This window comes from Equus asinus, chromosome 12, assembly GCF_041296235.1.
Source record: "Equus asinus isolate D_3611 breed Donkey chromosome 12, EquAss-T2T_v2, whole genome shotgun sequence".
NCBI classification, from domain to species: domain Eukaryota; kingdom Metazoa; phylum Chordata; class Mammalia; order Perissodactyla; family Equidae; genus Equus; species Equus asinus.
Window position 1 is genome coordinate 18,002,630 of NC_091801.1, and position 22,693 is coordinate 18,025,322.

Genomic DNA, 22,693 nt, shown 5'->3' on the forward strand with positions numbered 1-22,693 from the left:
AAATTTCAGTTAAATTCGGCATATATAGTTTACAATGCCTATATGGTCATAAGTAGAAAAATTGGTTAAATATCAGCACATATGTACATAGTCAAAAAGTTATAGTCCTGGCCTGATAATCTCCTTGAGATAGTCACAAGAGTGGGGCCTTATTTTTTGTTTTTTCCCTCATCTAATATGTGCCTTATATTTTGTGACTTGAGTACAGCATACACAATATTCTATTCTTAATATTAATGCTTCTGGTTAATGTAAATTGCTACTTGACAAAAAAGAGCTAATTTGAGAAAAGGAAATGCTATGGGTCTTAGTAATCTGCAGTTGTGCCTATCCTTATGGTTGTTAATGTATATTCTACATACAGTTTTATCAAATTATGTTATTTGTGTAAATTAACACATTTAACTAAAACAGAATTTTAGTACCTAGTTTTCTTTTGAATTTGCATTCCTTCCAACTTCTTATAGAAGTTACAAATTAGTTTTTAAAACCTATAATCAAATTACTTAATGATTTTCTGTTGTCAAGTTTTCTAATGTATGCTTCTTTTTTCCCCCCAGAGGAAATAAAAGCGGAAACTGAAAAACAGAGGTTTGTGGGATTTCTTTTCTTTAATAAAAATAATTTGCAAACTTGTCAGTCTTGACCAAAATAATAATACAGTCATCTGTATATTTTAGTGTGGCAAATTTTCTGCATGTGATCTTGATAATAAAAAATTGTTTTTAAGAAATATAATTGTAAGCATACTTAAATACAAAAACATCTCCTAAATAAGTATATAAGGATATTTCTGAAATACCATAAGATATGCTTTAAAGTCTTTGCTTAAGGACTTTGATTCCTACTTGGTAAGATTACTAGGTTTCTTTGATAGTGTTAACATCTTTAGGACAGTATGAACTCAAAAGTGCAGTTTGACTTAAGGACAAGTGGAAAGCCCATTGCTTTTTAAGGTATTATGATACGAAATTTAAGTGGCAGTAAAATATTTCTGTAATAGAAACACCTAAAGTCTTTGGAAAGAATATTAGAGAAAAATCCTATGTCTTGCATTTAGTTGCAGCTCTAGGCACTAGATTTTGACGTGTAGCAAATCACTTAACTTCTCTGGGCTTTGGTTTCCTCATGAGATATGGAAAGATGAAGACTGGCATAGCAATGTTCCTTTTAGGACAGAAATTCTCTGTTTTCATATGAGTTCGTCATCAGTATAATAAATGTGATATTCTAATTAGACTCTTTCTTTTAGTCCTCCTCATGGAGAAGCAAAACCTGGATCAAGCACCCTTCCACCAGTGAAATCAAAGACCAATTTTATAGAAGCAGACAAGTACTTCCTACCCTTTGAATTGGCATGCCAGTCCAAATGTCCCCGCATAGTTAGTACATCTCTAGATTGTTTACAGGTATGTATAAAATAGCATTCTTTAAAAACCATCTAATTTGAATGCATTTCTAAAACATTACTCAAAATTGATAATTCAGATATTTTCCATGAAAGTCTTGAATATTCTTTTTGTGATAAGAAAGCAAATGGTTGCTTATATTCAAGAGAGACAATAATTATTGCAAAAAGATATTTCTAATTTAATGATAACAAAAATCATTAGTTAGCATAGTGAGACACAAAATCTTTAAGGTTATTAATAATGAAAGTTGATTTGGTCTTTTTCACATCAGTGAAATTCAAGAACGATAATACTTTTAACCTACTGCTGACTTTACAGATATCATTATGTAAATGATTTTACTTAATGTCTGCTGTTTTATATAGAGAAATAGGTTAATACTGACAGCTTAATATCTATCATCACTGCTGGACTTTAGCTCTGACCTTCATTTATGTCAGAAATTTCCTCACATCTTTCACTCTGTTTTACTTACATACACACACACGCACACACACACACACATACACACACAATCCTCTTAGATGTTTGTAAGTCAAAGGTCCAGATAGAGGTGTCCTTCTCTATCTAGGTGTTCTCACTCTTTGGGAATTATACCTATTTAACTAATAATTCAATGGCTAGGAAAAGACCATATCCATATCATATCCCTGTCATATCATATTCATATGATTTGGTTAAGGATAAGTTCATTTGATGTGTGACGTTTTCCCTGACAAATTAGAATTATAATCTCTAAGGCCTTCCTTTCAGGGCTATAATAGTAATGATGAATGAACAAATCTGTGATTTATTTCAGCCAGTGTATTGAAACTGGATGTTTTGCATATTCACAGACCTAATTTGGAAAGAGGTTTTGGGTCATTTAAATGTGTTTCACAAAAGCAGTGTCAATAATGTTTACATAGAAAGTAGTAAGCTATTCTAACTCGTCAAAGACAAGGTCAGAGGCCTGGCCTTCTCAAAGTGTTGCCTGATGGTTTTGTTCTGGTGGTTGTTCTGTTTTTGTGGTTATTACAAGTGTAAATAGTTTCATGTTTCTAGCTAATAAAGCTTTCTTCAGGAAAAGTTGGTATAGCTGTGGCTTTGATTATACCTTAATATTTTTATGTAAAAAGTTTAGTATATAGTCAATTGTATATTGTAATTTTAATGAATATTTAATTGGTATATATATATTAGTTAGCTTAATTAGAATCTTTATTTTCTTTTTCCGTTTCAGAAACTTATTGCTTATGGGCACTTGACTGGCAATGCTCCAGATAGTACAACACCAGGCAAAAAATTAATTGATAGAATTATTGAAACAATTTGTGGCTGTTTCCAAGGTCCTCAAACAGATGAAGGAGTTCAGTTGCAAATAATAAAGGTACTTAAGTATATAGAGTGAATTTGTAGTTTATAATCTGTATTTTTTAAAATCAGAAGCTTTTACCTTGAAAATATTTGGAAAGGTCATTTTATATGCTTTCCAACTATAATAGAGGTCACATGAGTGCTTTTTAGAGCCATATCAGGAGATTTCATTGTTGAATGCCAAGAGTTTGTTAGAAGACGACTGTATTTCTAAATCTCTTATTTTGAAGGTCCCAGTTTAGCTTGGGCTCCCAGAGTCTTCCAGAGTTTTTCAGTTTCTGGCTTGTTTACCATACATATTTTGTCTTTTGAGCTTTAGGTTGCTGTGTGAAAGGTCTGTGACCCCTCTAGTTTCTTCTGTACTGTTGGACTGCTTCTAGTCTGCCCTCTCGACCCACGCTTCACCATGTGAACTCCTTGTGAACCAGCTTTTCTAATTCCCTTACACCTGTTCATCTGCTGAACTTGCTCATGTAAACCCTGTCATGGGTTTTGCTAGTGTACCTGGATGGTTAAACTCCTTAAAGAAAAAGCACTCAGTTGTGTTTTTAGCCTGTCGTAAAGTTGTTAATGTTACTGCTAATGATAGTAGTGGTATGTTTATATATCAGTAAAATTTTCACATACTAGTAGTACTTTTGAAATTGTTTATGTGTATAAAGTGTTCCTTCATGTGTAGAAATAGCCCTTTCTGAGCTTTTCAATTTTATAGCTGTATTTACTTCACAAGTCTTATGATATCTTTATTCTTAAAAAATGACCAATCGTTTGGGCCTATCATTTGCAGTTTCATATAATTCATGGTTTATTTAGCCTGTACTTGGCGTTGACTCTGCGTAGGATTGTACAACATAAAAAGGACAAAAGCTATGAGTCCTTGCTTTTGAGAAAGTGCAAGTAACCTAATGTATGAAAATTCACATCAAGTTGTTCACTTTATTGGAGGATTCACCTTAGGATTATTTTAAATTCTTCATCTAAAACATTTGTAAACATCTTCAACAATAACAACAGCATATTTATTGAGTCCAGTCTATAAAAAAGATCTCAGAAAAGTTTGGAAGTAAGATATGATGTATATCCTCCAAATTTGACAATCTAGTTCAACAGATATATGAGGCATATCTGTGCTCTCCTGTGACAGAGTTTCAATGCTGTGCATTTTTTTGTTGGTGGTGGTGCTGAGGAAGATTCGCCTTGAGCTAACATCCATTGCCAATCCTCCTCTTTTTTAAAAAAATTTTTCTTGTTTGCGGAAGATTAACTCTGAGCTAACATCTGTGCCAGCCTTCCTCTTTGTTGTATGTGGGTTGTTGCCCCAGCATGGCTGACGAGTGGTATAGGTCCATGCCTGGGATCCGAACCCACAAACCCTGGGCTGCTGAAGTAGAGCACAGCAAACTTAACCACTACGCCTTGGGGCTGGCCCATAAACTATATTAAATAATACTTCTATTAAAATGAAATGTGTTGAAACAAATTAGTTAAACGGTCTTCTAATGTTATGGCATTGGGAGGATAATGTGGAAACCACTGCCAGAATGAGGAAAACAAAATACTGTAACAGTTGATGATATATTCAAGACAGGTAGAAATTCTATGTACGCTCCCAGAAAGTGGTAATGGTATCTGAAAGTTTTAATTCTAATATAAAAATACTCAATATAATTTTGTGCTGAAACTCTGGATGCAGAAAATTGCTTTGACTTTGTCTTTTTTTTCTTTTTTAAAGGCTTTACTTACTGCAGTAACATCTCAACACATAGAAATTCATGAAGGAACTGTACTGCAAGCTGTGAGAACATGTTACAATATCTATCTAGCAAGCAAAAATCTCATCAATCAGACAACAGCCAAAGCTACTCTTACTCAGATGCTAAATGTTATCTTTGCGCGCATGGAAAACCAAGCAGTAAGTATTAAGGAAAGAGAGATTGTGTAGAACACCACAGGCATCACATATAGAAGAGAGGGTACGGAAATCACAGTGAAATCTTTGTGCCTGTAGAGAAGAATGTCTTTCATTTATAGTTCTACTTACTGGAGATCTGTGATACTGTGTTTGTATTTTGTTTTGTTTTGAGGTTTACTGATTTGTTTGACTGTGGACAAAATTTTCTTTTTAGTTCACAAATAGAATGTGAAAGATATTGATTGCCGTCTTCCTCATGAAAGTGTTTATGAATTGGTATTTTTAAATCACTGAAGCTCAGTAGATGAGTGTAATGTAGATATGAAATTACCTAATTTGATCTATTCTGATATAAAATTATTTATTCATTGAGCCTTTAAAAAATAAGTATACTTTTCTATATTGATGAAATTTTTCTTTTCAGCAAGAGATTAGCAGCTAGAGAATCATTTATTTCTTTTTAATTGTCTAGGTCTTCATAATTAAAAACCATCTTCTAACTTTTTATTTTGAACTGATTTTAAACTTAACAGAAAAGTTACAAAAATATTACAGAGAGATCCCCTTCACCCTACTTTCCTTAATGCCAGGATCTCACATAACCATACTACAATGATCAGCAGCAGAAATTAACATTGGTACGATACTATTAAGTAAACTACAAACCTTACTTGAATTTCACCAATTTTCCCACTATTGTCCTTTTCCCATTTCAGAATCTGATCCAGAATCCCACGTTGCATTTAATGTGCGTTGTTGTTATGTCTTAGTCTTCTCCACTTTGTGACAGTTTGTCAGTCTTATCTTTCATCACTTTGACGCTTTTGAATGGTACTAATCAGTTATTTTGTTGAATGTCCCTCAATTTGTGTTGTCTAATCTTGTCTCATGATTAGAATGAGGTTGTCCATTTTTATGCTAGAATACCTCTAAAGCAATGGTGTGTTCTTTTCAGTACATGATATCAGGAATTCATGATGTTGATGTGTCTTATTACCAGTGATGTTGACCTTGATTACTTGGTTAATGTTGTATCTGCCAGGTTCCTCCATTCTAAAGTTACTAGTTATTCTTTTGCAGTTAATAGATATCTAGGGAGAAATACTTTAAAACTATGCAAATATCCCATTTCCTCCTCATATTCCTCCCATCCCCCCAATTTAAGTATCCATCAGTGGATCTTGTTGGCAACAATTATTGTGGTGTTTTCCTTTTGGTGATTTTCTGTTTCTCTCTTCTCTGTTTATTAACTGGAATTATTCTCCTTCTTTCCTATTTATTTAGTTTTTTATGTGTATCAGTCTGTATTCATAGATATTTATTTTATTCTGTGAGTTATAATCCAATACTATCATTATTTATTTTGTTGCCCAAATTATTTCAGCTTTGACCTTATGTCCTTTGGACAAACTCTCATCCATTTTTGGGCACCTCCTTACTTTCTGGACTCTTAGGATGTTCCAGGCTCTCTTTGAATTGTCTCTGCTTCAGCCCTGGAATCAACCACTTCAACAGGGAGCCTGGCTTCTTCAATTGGAGAATGGTGATTAGAAACCAAAATCTGAGTGCTAGGGGTGTTCCTTGCTGCTGGGGTGTTATTATTTCTAGGCCCTCTCAGCAGATAGAACTAGGAAATACATATCTGTATACTCACCCCATCTCCTCACCCCCTGCCCCCCTACACCTGCATGTGACTATTTATCTGTATATGTTAAAAAACTGTGTTCATACTCATACTTCTGATTCTAATCCAACATCACAAGATTCATTTCTGCCTTCTCCCTTTTTAATTTGTAACTTCCTCTCTCTAAACAGTGAGAAATAAAGCTTTCGTTTCTATCACATGTTATTTGTTCACTCCTATTATGCACCTAAGATAGTTTTAGAATTGCTAACCCATACCACTGTGAGAAGCAAATTTGCTAAGTAGATTACAGCATTTATATTTGGTTCTTTTTGTCTTTAGCCTTATAGTATCCATTCAAAATATTGTTTTCCGAAGTTACTTAGGTTAGTTCTTTTCTTTTCCACATTTGTTATAAAGGAATGTTATTCCTTTATAATAGAATTAGGTTCACTTATCGCTGCCTTTTTTCTATTTCAGTACCCCTGACATCCTTGTTAGTTTTAATTGCTTATTTTTTGAATATGTTAACCGTGAATATGCTGTAAGAGTCAGAGCTACACAAAAGTTATGCTCAAGAGGAGTACTGTTCCCTCCTGTTCCTACCACTCCATTCCTCTTCCTCCCTTCTTTACATCCCTTCAGTGTAGCTAATCTCATTTGTTTCTAGTTTATCCTTCCTGCATTTCTTTAGCATAAATAAGCAGATACATGTATAGTTTCATGTATCTTCTTTCTTAGATGAAAGGTAGCATACTATATTAGTTCTCTGTCACTGTATTACAAATACCCCAAACTTCAGCTGCTTATCTCTCACCGTTTCTGAGGGTCCAGAATCGAAGAGTGGCTTAGCTAGGTGGTTGGGCTTGGGTTTTGGATGAGGTTACAGTTGACTACATGGATCGTGATGTCAGCTGGGGCTGCAGTCATTTAAAGGCTTTATTGGGCTAGAGGATGCACTTCTAGGCTCACTCATTTGGCTGTTAGTGAAAGACCTCTGTTCTTCACTGACTGTTGGCCAGAAAGGCTTGAGGTTTTTTTTTTACCATGTGGGTCTCATAGGGCTGCTAATGACATGGAAGCTGTCTTCCGCGAGGGTAGATGATCTGAGAGAGAGGGCAATAAGACAGAAGCTGCAATGTCTAGAAGTTGCCACCCAGACCATCCCTGGAACAATGTGGGAGAGAAGTCTACAAAGAAGTGAAAATCAAGAGGTAGAGATCATTGGTGGCCATCTTAAAGGTTGGCTACCTGCATACTATAAGGCTCTTTTGTACTTTGCTCTTTCTACTTAGTATTATGACCTGGAAAGCAGTCAAGATCAGTCCTTAGAGATCTTCTTCATTCTTTTTTACAGATGCATAGTACTCTAGGATGTACTGTACTCTATTCCTTCACTCTTCTGTGTATTGACATTGGATTACTTCTGATATTTTGCAACCACAAATAATAGGTTGTTTTTTTAAATATTTTTAAAAAAATTTTTTTCTCCCAAAGCCCCCCAGTGTTTTTTAGTTGTGGGTCCTTCTAGTTGTGGCGTGTGGGATGCTGCCTCAGAGCGTGGCTTGATGAGCAGTGCCATGTCCGTGCCCAAGATTCAAACTGGCGAAACCCTGGGCTGCTGAAGCAGAGCGTGCGAACTTAACCACTTGGCTTTTTAAAGAAATGAATGAAAATAATTTTATGGCAGAAATATAAGTTTTATTGGTTTGACATGTTCAACAAGGTTTATTTTATCGCTTTTTAGTGGCAGAAATATGTTACATTTGTTTGACTTGTTCAACAAGATTTAAGTACATTGCTTATCTAGTCCTGTCACCGTTCTAGACCTCAGTTATACGGTGCTGGGCAAACTGACTTGATCACTACCTTCAAAGATCTTACAAACTGGACATAGAGGGGGGTAATCACACAAATAAGTATGTAACTGAATTGTGATAAAGGCTGTGAACATGTTTCGTGTCATGAAGGATATTTAGTTCTGTGCTCTCGATAATTATTGAAAAGTAGGAAGGGGAGAGAAAGGAAATTAGAAGGGGAGCAGACTGATTTAACTTCCACATTCACTAAAATATTCTAAGGTATTAGTCTAATTCATTTATATGTGCTACTGATAATCCTCTCCCCCTCCCCCATAAAACTCTCTACAAAATGCTCAGTTCTAAAATTACTTCAAAAGAGAAAATGCTAAATTTCTTTTGAACCATGGTTCTCAACTGGAGATGAACCATGGGAGGTTGAAGCCAGATTTGAGACACTTTGGATTGTCATGACCCAGGTGGGGAGGCTGTTACTGGCATATAATGGGTAGAGGATAAGGATGTTGCTGAACACGCTGTGCCCAGTACAGAGGACAGCCCCCCAGAACAAAGAATTATCCAATCTAAAATGTCAATAGTACTAATGTTGAGAAACCCTATTCTAGAAAGTATGGAAGTGTGTATAAAATGTTTAAAGGCCTATTTTTATGCAATAACATTTCCGTTTTTTTCCTCAAGGATATTTCTGGAGTTTCTATAACTCTGGAATAAGTAGAAAAAGCTAGAATTTGATATAATCCTTGTCTGTAATTGCAAAGCACATGCTTGCCCCACTAAATCATGGTGCAGATTAGCTGTAGTTAGGCTGAGCCTGAGATTGGATTGCATGTCACAGTCTTCTCACTTTAATTTGGAGGTTGACTTTCTCATGAATGGGTTATTAAGTATTGATCTGAGAATTCTGTTCTGATTCCAACTGTGCAACTGGTCATGCCCATCAACGTCTTTATCTTTAAAATAAGGGATTTGGGGGCTGGCCCCGTGGCCGAGTGGTTAAGTTCGCGCGCTCCACTGCAGGCGGCCCAGTGTTTCGTTGGTTCGAATCCTGGGCGCGGACATGGCACTGCTCATCAAACCACGCTGAGGCAGCGTCCCACACGTCACAACTAGAAGGATCCACAACTAAGAATATACAACTATGTACCTGGGGGCTTTGGGGAGAAAAAGGAAAAAAATAAAATCTTTAAAAAACAAAAAATAAGGGATTCAGACCATGTGGGTTATAAGGCTCTTCCTACCTTTTGGGCATTAAAATCTTTTAGTTCAAATTTGTTTTATAAATTCATATAATTAGTTCTGGTATTTCCACATAACCTGCAATAATATTAGTGAATATGAAATGTTCATGTTTAACATTGTAAGATATTTATCTTTGTGGATATTAATTATGTGAGAATCATTCTTACTAGGTCATGAGAATGAAAAATGTGTCTAAAAGCAATAAAGTGCTAAAAAATGAAACCCTATGATCCTGATTGTTACTATTTTTAGCATCTTATAAGTGAGCCAGTTTTATAGGTAGTATTATATACATAATAATGACAGATTTCCTAAAACAAAACTCGAACATTTGTAGATTTAATTTTTTCAATCTTATTAAATGACTGGGCAGAGGCATTTAAATACTCTTTGCAATTTTATTTATTAAATGTAGTTTTATTATTTTTTAATTAAAAGACATTTGACAAGGTGTTGTAAGAACATGTTACAGAAAAGTATACACTGAAAAGTTCCTTCTCACTCTTGTTTCCAATTTGGTCACTTTCTAACCTCCGCCTCCAGTAGGTATCCATTATTACTAGTTTTCTTGTGTATCTTCTAGCCTTTGTTTCTCTATGGATAAGTAAAAATCAGTATATGTGTGTGTGTATTTTATTCTCTCATCCACTTCTTTTCTCTCGTAGTAAAACTTGGATTTGATTTTAGGTAAATCCACTACTGGCAACGATCCAATTATTACCCTGAGGCTATTAAAAATTATTTTAGTGGTTTTTTTTATTGTTTTGGTAATACATTCACATCATTCAAACACCAAGAATAATGAAAAGAGGATACATAAAGACTTTCATCTGTGTTCTTGTATACCAGTTTCCATCTTGTTTTTAGTATATTTTATGTTCTTTGTTTCTGATGGACTACAATTTCTAGGCCTAGAGACAAGGTGGCACTTTTTATAAGGGGTTTATAGTTGAGCATAACATTGCTCTTCCAAATTTTAAACAACTTATTTTACTAATACTGGAAATTACTCTATTTCTTTCCAGTTGCAGGAAGCCAAACAAATGGAAAAAGAAAGGCATCGGCAGCATCATCATCTGTTGCAGTCTCCAGTAAGCCATCATGAGCCTGAATCACCTCAACTTAGATACTTGCCACCTCAGACTGTTGATCATATATCCCAAGATCATGAAGGGGACCTTGATTCCCATACAAATGATGTGGATAAAAGCCTTCAGGATGACACAGAGCCTGAAAATGGGTCTGATATTTCCAGTGCAGAAAATGAACAGACTGAAGCTGATCAGGCAACTGCAGCTGAAAGTAATCTTTTTAAGAAGGGATTGTCGGGGGCATTGTGTGTGTGTATGTTAAGAGAACAGTGTAGGAATGAGTTTTTTGATAAAGAAATGTGGAAAGGGCAATACTGCTTAGTAGATAGCAGACACATTGTGGTAATTGTGGACTATTTCCATCCTAGCTGGTAAAGTTAATTTCACTTGAAGCCACAAAACATCTATTAACGATGCTATGCATTCGCTAGTCTCTCATGAGCAGTGTGATTTATGGACTTACTTTGGAGGAGATATGTGTTACTAAAGAGGATCATAAATGTCTGTTAGCATGTTATATAGGAACTTCAGTTTTCTTAAAGTTAGTTTCATGGCAAACAAGACCTATTTATTTAGTAAGGTTTTCTGGAATGTGACTAAAAATTTTAGGAAATCATTATATTATTCAGAAAATATTATGGTAAAAAAGTACTGAAATTAAATATAAAAAAATCTTTTGAGTAACCACCTGACATAAAAAAAAATTTCATTTATTTTTATATCCCGATGTGTATTAATCACTAAAATTGAGATGTTCTCTGCCAGTGTTTTTTCATAAGTAAATCGACTTATAAGAAAAAATTTACAAGATTACAGAAATTAAATTACACACATTTATTTTACAAATCTGTTTCTGTAAAAATAATCACATGAAGTTGTTTCTCCCCTCAGACATTATTCTCGACTTTAGCCATTCTATAAAACTACCAGGGAATTTGGCTGTTCCCTTTGTTTTTCCTTAGCTTGGTGTCAAAAGATGATGGAAATTCTCTTGCCTATCCAGTATGGTTGTGAAGAATGAGTATGGTTAGGGCTTAGTTACAATTCATCTGAATTCTCCGTTTTTACTTCACTTTGAGGAAAGACTTCTATAATATATTTTCAGCTCTTGATTTTTCTTTTTGTAACACATCTTTTCCCTAACTTAATAGTGGCATGAACATCAGCAGTGGCACGAATAGATGCTGTTTTACTATTTCTGTTTTCTTTTTTTAAGTTTAATTTACTTTACTTTAATTTCTTTTTGGAGGAAGATTAGCCCTGAGCTAACTACTGCCAGTCCTCCTCTTTTTGCTGAGGAAGCCTGGCCCTGAGCTAACATCCATGCCCATCTTCCTCTACTTTATATGTGGGACACCTACCACAGCATGGCGTGCCAAGTAGTGCCATGTCCGCAGCCAGGATCCGAACTGGCGAACCCTGGGCCACCGAGAAGTGGAACGTGTGAATTTAACCGCTGCGCCACCGGGCCGGCCCCACTGTTTTACTATTTTTAATAGTACTTTACTATTTATTTTAAAAAGGATAATTTTGATAAACCCATCATTCACAGTAATCAAGTTGATAGTAAATCTATACTGCTTATATGATTTATATTTTTCTAGCCTGGTGTTGCCAGAATTTCCCCTCCTTTTACTGTGAGCTTAAAGGGACTGGCTCAAAGGGCTAATCTCTAATAAAGCTGGGACTTTGTATGTTCCTTCATCCGTGCCTTCAGCAAACATTTGTTTAGCATACTGTGACCTCGGTACTTTTGTGCTAGGACTTGGGGTTAAAAAGCTGATAGAGATACAGCCATTGCTCTTAGGGTGCTCATGGTCTGCCCCGATGGTCAGGCGTGTATAAATGAGATGCAATGTGATAAATATTTTTAAAGTGGCATGCATAAGGTGATTCTGCCGAGGACAGTTAGGGAATACCTTTGTAAAGAAAGCAGTGTTTTAGTTGAATCTTGATAAATAGGAGTAGGAATTGGTTATCTAGAAAGTTTAGGAAATTTTCTGACAGAAGAAACAAACATGACCTGAGACCCAAGGAATGGAAGCATCTGCTGTGTATGAGGTACCACTGTAGGTACCTTATAGGATACAGAATTATAAATAAGACATAATTCCCTATGGCATAGTTATGATTATTTTGGCTTTAAATGTTGTTTTTCTCCCAACAGCTGATATAAATGAAAATTCTACCTGAGACCCATTGGTTAAGAGTTCATGCTCTGGAGTTAGATTACCTGCTTTGAACCACATCTCTGTCACTTACTAGCTATGTAACTTTGGATATAATAGTTAACTTCTCTACTCATCTCCTATGTGTAATAAATATTATTCACTGTTACTCTGATCCATTTCCGTTAGATAATCTCTAATTGATTCTTGGTGCACTAATCATTTTGTGCACATTTTAGTGACTGTATAGTATGTTGATCCTCTGATTTTCAGATTCTGGGTAATTTTAGCCAACTAGAGCACAGAAATACAAAGCTTAAGAATGGTGGAAAAATTATCTGTCAAGGAATTTATATATTTTTACTCCACAGAAGAGTCTAAATGCTACTGTATTTGGATTTTTTAAAAAATAAAATAAGGTTACTAATTTGTCATGCTTATTTATCAGATTTCCCCTTGTGGCATTCAATATTATGTAGAATGCAGCAAACAATAGATTAGGGGCAGTGAACAATACGGAGGGCATGCTTCTGGAAGCCAGAATTAGAAATATCGATCCTTTATAGAAGTGTGAGTCGGGCAGGGGTGTAGACAGCAGCACTATCAGCTAATATGCAGTCTGATGCCATTTGGTGGAGGGAAGTGGCTCCTAGAACAGGGTCCTGGATCCCAAAGCATCATAAAGTGCTAATTGAGCCTTCCTGAGATATTTTCAGCATTTCAAAAAATCTGGTGGGAATCCTATAAAAGATAGTATAAAAGATAAAAATAAGTAGATAAAAATAGTGCAGTAGTTTATACAAGCTAACTGGAATGTCAAGTTTTATCACTTTCTCTTATGCTGTTTGGAAGTTCTGATTGGCAGTTATATGTGTTTTCGATTAAAGTTAAATTGGGGAAGAAATAGTAAGGAAGGGCTAGAAAGCACTGGTGGAGGCCCAGATGGCCCTATCTCTACTTCTTCAAGGAACTTACTATATTAGAGCAGAATAATGAGCTTGCTATTGATGAGCCTAATGAGTCAAAACAAGCTTTAATTAAATTTAATGTATTATTTGATGAGTATGTGGGACATGTTAGAAACGTTTCATTCAAAATACTTTTAAAAATTTTGGTTCTTAAAGGAATAATCTAGAAAATTCCCTTAAGTTGGATAATCATTTAATAGCTTGTCAAATGAATCATTAAAATTGACTTAAATTTATAAAATATTTTTAAATTTGATTTGGTTATAAGTTGGAAAGTTTAACATACACTTTCATCTAGTTTCAGATATCTGTCTGATTTTTTTTCTTTTATTCTTAATGTTCTTAGGAAAGTTTTTCATTATCAGTGTTCAGTAGAAGTTTCCAAAAAATTAAAATAATGTTTTCTTGAATTTTTCTTTTTTCAAGCATTATCTAAAAATGATATATTGTATGATGGAGAAAACCATGACTGTGAGGAAAAGCCACAAGACATTGTACAGAGCATTGTAGAAGAAATGGTGAACATCGTTGTTGGAGGTAGTATTTTGTACTTGAAATTAGGTTATCTTCTCTTAATGGTATTTTATGTGATTAGAGAGACTATTTTTTTAAAATTTTATTGGGGTGATCATAGTTTATAACATTGTGAAATTTCAGTGATACGTTATTATTTGTCAGTCACCATATAAATGTGCCCCTTTACCCCTTATGACCACCCCTAAACCCCCTTCCTGTCTGGTAACCACTAAACTGTTATCTTTATCCATGTGTTTATCTTCCACATATGAGTGAAATCATATGAATGATTGAATGAGTGAATGAGTGTTTGTCTTTCTCTGTCTGGCTTATTTCACTTAACGTAATACCCTCAAGGTCCATCTATGTTGTTGTGAATGGGACAATTTTGTCTTTTTTGATGATTGAGTAATGTTCCTCTGTGTGTGTGTGTGTGTGTGTGTGTGTGTGTGTATGTGTATAACATCTTTATCCAATCATCAGTCAGTGGGCACTTGGGTTGCTTCCACTTCTTGGCTATTGTGAGTAATGCTGCAGTGAACATAGGGGTGCATAAGTCTTTGAATTGTTGATTTCAAGTTCTTTGGATAAAGACATGGTAGTGGGATAGCTAGGTAACATGCTATTTCTGTTTTTAATTTTTTGAGAAATCTCCATACTGTTTTCCATAGTGGCCACACCAGTTTACATTCCCGCCAGCAGTGTATGAGAGTTCCCTTTTCTCCACATCCTCTCCAACATTTGTTATTTTTTGTCTTAGTGATTATAGCCATCCTAACGGCTGTGAGGTGATATCTTAGAGTAGTTTTGATTTGCATTTCCCTGATGCTTAGTGATGTTCAACATCTTTTCATGTGCCCTTTTGCCATATGTATATCTTCTTTGGAAAAAATTTCTGTTCATATCCTGTGCCCATTTTTTGATCAGGTTGTTTGGTTTTTTGTTGTTGAGTTGTGTGAGTTTTTTATATATATATTTTGGAGATTAACTCCTTGTTGGATATATGATTTTCAAATATTTTCTTCCATTTGGTAGGTTTTCTTTTCATTTTGTTCCTGGTTTCTTTTGCCTTCCAGAAGCTCTTTAGGCCAGTGAAGTCCCACTTGTTTATTTTTTCTTTTGTTTCTCTTGTCCAAGTAGATATGGTATTTGAAAACATCTCTATAAGACTGATGGCAAGGAGTATACTGCCTGTATTTTCTTCTAGGAGTTTTATGGTTTCAGGTCTTATCTTCAAGTCTTTGATCCATTTTGAGTTAATTTTTCTGTATGTGAAAAATAGTGATCTACTTTGATGATTTTTTATGTAGCTGTCCAGTTTTCCCAAGACAATTTATTAAAGAGACTTGCCTTTCTCCCTTATATGTTCTTAGATCCTTTCTTGAAGATTAGCTGTCTTAGAGGTGTGGTTTTATTTCTGGACTTTCGTTCTGTTCCATTGATCAGAGGTCTGTTTTTGTACCACCACAATGCTGTTTCGATTACTACAGCTTTGTCGTATATTTTGAAGTCAGGGATTGTGATTCCTCCAGCTTTGTTCTTTTTTCTCTGGATTGCTTTAGCTGTTTGGGGTCTTTTGTTGCCGCATATGAATTTTAGGACTCTTTGTTCTATTTCGGTGAAGAATGTCACTGGGATTTTGATTGGGATTGCATTGAATCTTTAAATTGCTTTAGGTAGTAGGGACGTTTTAACTGTATTTATTCTTGCTATCCATTTGCATGGAATATCTTTCCATTTCCTTATGTCATCATTGATTTCTTTCAATAATGTCTTATAGTTTTCATCATATAGATCTTTCACCTCCTTGATTAAGTTTATTCCTAGATATTCTGTTCTTTTTGTTGTGATTATAAATGGGATTCTATTCTGGAGTTCTCTTTCTGCTAGTTCGTTATTAGAATATAGAAATGCAACTGATTTTTGTAAGTTGATTTTGTACCCTGCAGCTTTGTTGTAGTTGTTGATTATTTCTAATAGTGTTCCCATGGATTCTTTAGGGTTTTCTATATAGAAAATCATGTCGTCTGCAAACAGCAAGAGTTTCACTTCTTCATTGCCTGTTTGGATTCCTTTTATTTCTTTTTCTTGCCTAATTGCTCTGGCCAAAACCTCCAGTACTATATTGAATAAAACTGGCAAGAGTGGGCACCCTTGTCTTGTTCCTGTTCTCGCAGGGATAGCTTTCAGCTTTTCCCCATTGAATGTGATGTTGGCAGTGGGTTTGTCATATATGGCCTTTATTATGTTGAGATACTTTCCTTAAATACCCATTTTTATTAAGAGCTTTTGTCATAAATGGATGTTGGATCTTGTCAAATGCTTTCTCTACATCTTTTGAAATGATCATGTGCTTTTTATTCTTCATTTTGTTGATGTAGTGTATCACGTTGATTGATTTGCAGATGTGCATTCCTGCTATAAATCCCACTTGATCATGGTGTATGATCTTTTGAGTGTATTACTGTATTCGGTTTGCCAGTATTGTGTTGAGGATTTTTGCATCTATGTTCATCAGCGATATTGGCCTGTAATTTTCCTTCTTTGTGTTGTCCTTGTCTGGCTTTGAGATCAGGGTGATGTTGGCCTTATAAAATGTGTTAGGAAGTGTTCTGTCTTCTTCAAACTTTTGGAATAGTTTGAGAAAGATAGGTATTAAATCTTCTTTGAACATTTGGTAGAATACTCCATAGAAGTCATCTGGTCCTGGACTTCTGGTTTTGCGGAGGGTTTTGATTACTGTTTTAATCTCTTTACTCGTCATTGGTGTATTCAGATTATCTCTTTCTTCTTGATTCAGTTTTGGGAAGTTGTGTAAGTCTAAGAATTTACCCATTTCTTCTAGGTTGTCAAATTTGTTGGCATATAGTTTTTCATAATATTCTCTTATAAATCCCTTGTATCTCTGTGGCATCTGTTGTAATTTGTCGTCTTTCATTTCTAATTTTATTTATTTGAGCTCTCTCTCTTTTTTCTTAGTGAGTCTAGCTAAGGGTTTGTCAATTTTGTTTATCTTCTCTAAGAACCACTTCTTTCTTTCATTGATCCTTTCTACAGTGTGTTTTGTTGTTTCAAATTCATTTATTTCTGCCTACTTTTTTATTATTTCCTTCCTTCTGCTGACTTTGGGCTTCGTTAGTTCTTTTTCTAATTCTGTTAGGTATAGTTTAAGATGGCTTATTTGAGATTTTTCTTGTTTGTTTAAGAGTGGCCTTTATTGCTATGAATTTCCCTCTTAGGACTGCTTTTGCTGCATCCCATATGAGTTGGTATGGTGTATTTTCGTTTTCATTTGTTTCCAGATGCTTTTTGATTTCTCTTTTAATTTCTTCAGTGATCCATTGGTTGTTCAGTAGCATGTTGTTTGGTCTCCACGTATTTGTGACTTTCTCAGCTTTTTTCTTGTAATTGTTTTCTAGCTTCATAGCATTATGGTTGGATAAGATGCTTCATATGACTTCAGTCTTCTTACATTTGTTGGAGCTTGCTTTGTTCCCTGACATATGGTGTAGCCTCAGAAATGTTCCTTGTGCACTTGAGAAGAATGTTTATTATGCTGGTTTTGGATAGAGTGTTCTGCATGTATCTGTTAAGTCCATCTGATCTAGTGTTTTATTTAATTCCACTATTTTCTTGTTGACTTTCTATCCATTGATGTAAGTGGGGTGTTGAGGTCCCCTACTATTATTGTGGTGGTGTTAATTTCTCCCTTTAGGTCTGTTAGTAGCTATGTACTTTATGTACTTGATGCTCCTGTGTTAGGAGCACCCTATCACATTATCCCTTTTATCATTATATACTGCTCCTCTTTGTCTCTCGTTGCCTTTTTTTTATCTTGGATTCTGCTTTGTCTGATATAAGTATGGCAACATTTGCATTCTTCTGTTTGCCATTAGCTTAGAGTATCATCTTGTATACCTTCACTCTGAGCCTTTGTTTGTCTTTAGAGCTGAGATGTGTTTCCTGGAAGCAGCATATTGTTGGGTCTTGTTTTTTTTTTTTTTAAAAAGATTTTATTTTTTCCTTTTTCACCCCAAAGCCCCCTGGTACATAGTTGTATATTCTTCGTTGTGAGTCCTTCTAGTTGTGGCATGTGGGATGCTGCCTCAGTGTGGTTTGATGAGCAGTGCCATGTCCGCGCCCAGGATTCAAACCAACGAAACACTGGGCTGCCTGCAGTGAAGTGCACGAACTTAACCACTCGGCCACAGGGCCAGCCCCTGTTGGGTCTTGTTTTTTAATTCATCCACCCACTCTGTGTCTTTTGATTGGAGAATTCAATCCATTTATATTTAGAGTGATTATCGATATATGAGGGCTTAATGCTGCCATTTTATCACTCTTTTTCTTTTTGTTCTGTATTTCCCTTGTTTATTGTCCTGTGTATTTTGGACTCCAGTTCAGTTTGGTAGTTCCCTATGGTGATTTTCTCATTTTTCTCTTTATTTATCATTTGATTGTTTGTTTAGTGGTTACCATGAGGTTTGTATAAAAAAATCTCGTAGATGAGGTAGTCTATTTTCTGATAGCCTCTTATTTCCTTAGTCTATGCCAGTTCCATCCCTTTACACTTCCCCTTCTAAGCTGGTGTTGTCACAACCTATTCCATCTTGTGTTCTGAGTTTGTGGTTAAAGTGATAAGATTATATTTATTTTTGATGTTTTTGTTCCCTGTATCTTTAACATTGTAATTAACTGTTTGCTAACCTGTTCTGATAGAGAGCTGCAATTTTATGATTTTGTCTGTCTCCTTGCTTAAGGCTTTGTAAACCCTTTCTGTTTTTGTTTTTTGGCTTTTTTTCAGATATGAGGACCTTCTTCATCATTTCTTCTGGGGGGGTTCTTGTGACAATAACTCCTTCAGCTTTTGTTCATCTGAGAAATTCTTTATTTTTCCATCATATCTGAAGGATATTTTCACTGGATAGAGTATTCTTGGCTGAAAGTTTCTGTCTTTCAGAATTTTGAGTATATCATTCCACTCTGTCCTAGCCTGTAAAGTTTCTGCTGAGAAATCCACTGAAAGCCTGATGTGGGTTCCTTTGTAAGTTATTTTCTTCTGCTTTACTGCCCTTAATATTTTTTCTTTATCATTGGCTTTTGCCAGTTTTATTAATATATGCGTTGGAGAAGGTCTTTTTACATTGGTATAATTAGGAGTTCTGTTAGCTTCTTTTACTTGTATTTCCAGCTCCTTCCCCAGGTTTGGAAAGTTCTCAGCCATTATTTCTTTGAGCAAGCTTTCAGTTCCGTTCTTCACCTGGTCTCCCTCTCACTACTTAGAATCCTTATGTTGCATTTCCTGATTGACTCACATATTTCTCACAGAGTTTCTTCATTTCCTTTTACTCTTAGTTCTCTCTCCTCCTCCATCTTAAGCATTTCTGTATTTCTGTTCTCCAGACTACTAATTCTGTCCTTCATAAATCAGCTCTGTTTTTCAGAGTGTCCAGATTTTTATTTAACTCCTCCATTTTGTTTTTCATCTCCAACATTTCTGATTTGTTTTTCTTTATAGTTTCAATGTCTTTTGTGAAGAATTCCCTCTGTTCATTAATTTGTTCCTGATTTCATTGAACCGTCTGTATTTTCTTGTGACTTGTTGACTTTCTTTATGATAGTTATTTTGAATTCTCTGTCATTTAGATTGTAAATTTCTGTGCTTTCAGGGTTGACTTCTGGTTGCTTGATATTTATCTTCTGGTCTGGAGTATTAATATGTTTCTTTATACTGTTCAATGACATGGATCTGTGCCTTTGTGTAATGATAGTATCTGGTTGCAGATTCCACCTGCCACCACTGGGGGGAGATCAGGAGCTGTGTATTCTGAGCCCACCACAGTCCCTGGCATCTGTGTCTGTCCTTAGAATCTATGCTAACAGGTCTCATTTGTGATTTCTGGCTTGTTCGCTCACAGCTGCTGCTTTTCTAATGTACGCAGGGGCACTCTGGCCAACTGTCTGAGCTGGAGTGCTGAGTGGTTGTAGGGGCGCTTTCTTTCATGTATGATCTCAGGGATGTTTTTGCTCTGCTCTCACTATCTGCTCTCCTGTGGTGCTGACTTGATGGAGACACCCCTGCAATAGCTTACCCACCCCTGTGTTGGGCCTTCCCACAGGTTGTGATGGAATTTGGAGAGTGAAAGTGTTCCTGTGGCGAGCTGCCCTTCCCCCATCTTTTCTCAGAGTTGCTCGTGGTTGCACCCTAGGTCACTGATGTTGGGGGATGGAGAGGAGATCCCCTTACCTCCTTCCACTTCTTCCTTGGGGGTCCAGCACCTCCACCTTCAGACATTTGGCTGTGTGTCTCTCTTAGACATCTTTTGTATTGTGTAAATGTCCTCTGTTGGTTTATGAATGTCTTTTTCATTGTATCTTAGGGATGAGAATATGGGAAGAGTTCACTCCCCAATGATGCTGATGTCACTCTGGTCTAGAGGCTGTTTTTATAATGTGTTGCACAAAAAGGACAAAAATATAAGCTCCTTCTCAAATTAGAGAGTATGTGCATAAAAAAATATTTAAGGGAATCTTCGGGTATAGAAGAGTACTCCTTTTTATCTCCAGCTTCAGATATAATTTTTTATAAAAACCTACTGTTTCCCACCCCATTAAAAAAGGTTTTATAATCATTTTATTTTTTGTTCTTGTGTTTGGTTGGAGAGGGCTAAGGGTATATTCTCCCAGATATTCCTAAAGGTGCTAAACTTTATAAACTGGAAAATGTTTGGGTTGATTTGGTTTTGAGTATTTCATATCTTTGTGGGAAAAATTGTGATTTCTTATGCCTTTATCATCACAACCAAGTCATAGTTGGTATAGGTTCAGATCCTATGTTATGGATTGTATTATAAAAATGTTTTGAGGTCTGTTAGGAATTTCACTCAAGTTTTTCATAAATATTATTACAGATAGGATTAGATTTGAGACCAATCCACTGAAGTTTGTTTTACTCATGGTTTCTTGCACAGGATTAAGCATAGTACCTTGCTACATATACTTCTAGAGGGATGACTTAATGTACAGTATGGCTCTTGAATGATAATTGTACTGTTTCAGCCATACTTAATTCACGCAACATTATTTCTAAGGCTGTATTTCCTTCCTTAGTACAACACTAGAATCAGGCATTCATCTGATTGGCCTCCTCATTTTTTCCTTTTTTATTCATCTTTTCATTCAAAAAATCCTTATGAAGTACATACAGTTGTGTGGCACTTTAGGAGCTTACAAAAGTTAATCCAAGATAGAACATGCTCTGGAGGAAAAGGGTTCTGGAATGTATGTATGTAAGACTAATTCAAGGTATAAAATGATAAGTGCCATTAGAATGCAACAGCTAAAATCCTGTTAAAATTCTGAAAATAGAGTGATTATTCCTAACTAAAGTGATTGGGGTGGGCTTCATGTAGGAGATCATGACACTTGAATTTAGACTGTATGGATTCACACAGGTATGGGGAATGGTACTTAAGGTATTGGAATCTCTATTAGCTAAAGTCTAGAGGAGAGAATGACCTGGGAATTAGCAGGTGGTGGTTTGGCTGAAGTATAAAGTATGTAATGTCATTCAATAGAAAATAAGATTAAAGAAGTAGTTTGGAGCTAACCAATGGATGGTTATAAATTCCAGGTTCTGGATATTGGACTTCATTCTATGACAAAATGAGTTACCATTGAAGATTTTAGAACTAAGAAGTGAAATGTTTAGAATTATGTTTTAAGGAGCAAAGTGGGGAAATAGGAAGTCCAGCAGGAGATCAGTTCAGTAATCCAATCCTGAATAGGACAGTAACAGTGGAAATGCAGAGGAAAACTGTGAATGAGGAGTAAGATAATGTATGTTGAATCAAGAAGACTTTGAAACTGATTAAATACCTGAGTGAAAAAGAGAAAAGGTACGTCAAAGGTCCCCAAAGTTACCTCAAGGTTTGATGATTCAACAGAAGGACTCACAGGACTCATTATATATAGTAGTTATACTCATCACTATGATTTATTACCATGTAAAGGTACAAGGCAAAATCATCAAAGGGAAAAGGTGTATGGGGCAAAGTCTGGAGGAAATCAGGAGCATACTTCCAAGAGTTCTCTCCCAGTGTAGTCACACAGAAAGCTCTTAATTCCTCCCGTATCAAATTATAAAGTGTTGTCTTCCAGGGCAGCTCCTTAGAGACTGGATTCCCAAGGCTTTTATTGGGGGCTGGGCGTGTAGGCACCTTCTACCTGCATGTACCAAAATTCCAGATTCCCAGAAGGAAAGCTGATATTCAGCATAAAGCACATTATTTGTACAAACAGTTTAGGCACCGACAGCCATGCTTACTAGCCCTGGGAATAGTGGGAACCCTTCCAAAATGTAAGTTCCCAGATGCCAAGGGCCAATCCTGCAAGCAAGCGTATTAAGGATAGGCAGTCTCAAGCCTGCTACGTTAACTCTTTTCAGTGCAGGTGGTGTCCCAGTTTTTGAGTCTAAAAGGGGAGGTGGATGGTGGTACTATTAGTAGAATTGAATCGTGTTGGAGAAGTTGGCTTGAGAAAAAAGGTACTAATTTTTATGTTGACATTGAATTGGACCTGCAGGCGC

General features: G+C 35.8%; 1 protein-coding gene across 4 annotated transcripts in view; it reads left to right on the plus strand.

Moving 5' to 3' along the window:
• The window catches only part of ARFGEF1 (ARF guanine nucleotide exchange factor 1), a 157,232-nt gene that overhangs the window by 50,292 nt on the left and 84,247 nt on the right, over nucleotides 1-22,693 (plus strand). For all 4 annotated transcript variants that reach the window (XR_011493169.1, XM_044780257.2, XM_070481146.1 and 1 more), the window contains exons 2-7: nucleotides 561-591; nucleotides 1,253-1,409; nucleotides 2,635-2,781; nucleotides 4,501-4,680; nucleotides 10,389-10,665; nucleotides 14,017-14,127. Coding sequence is in view for 3 of the 4 variants with exons in the window: in XM_044780257.2 (XP_044636192.1) it covers nucleotides 561-591; nucleotides 1,253-1,409; nucleotides 2,635-2,781; nucleotides 4,501-4,680; nucleotides 10,389-10,665; nucleotides 14,017-14,127 (903 nt within the window). In the remaining variant the exon portion in view is untranslated. The remainder of the gene's footprint in view (nucleotides 1-560; nucleotides 592-1,252; nucleotides 1,410-2,634; nucleotides 2,782-4,500; nucleotides 4,681-10,388; nucleotides 10,666-14,016; nucleotides 14,128-22,693) is intronic.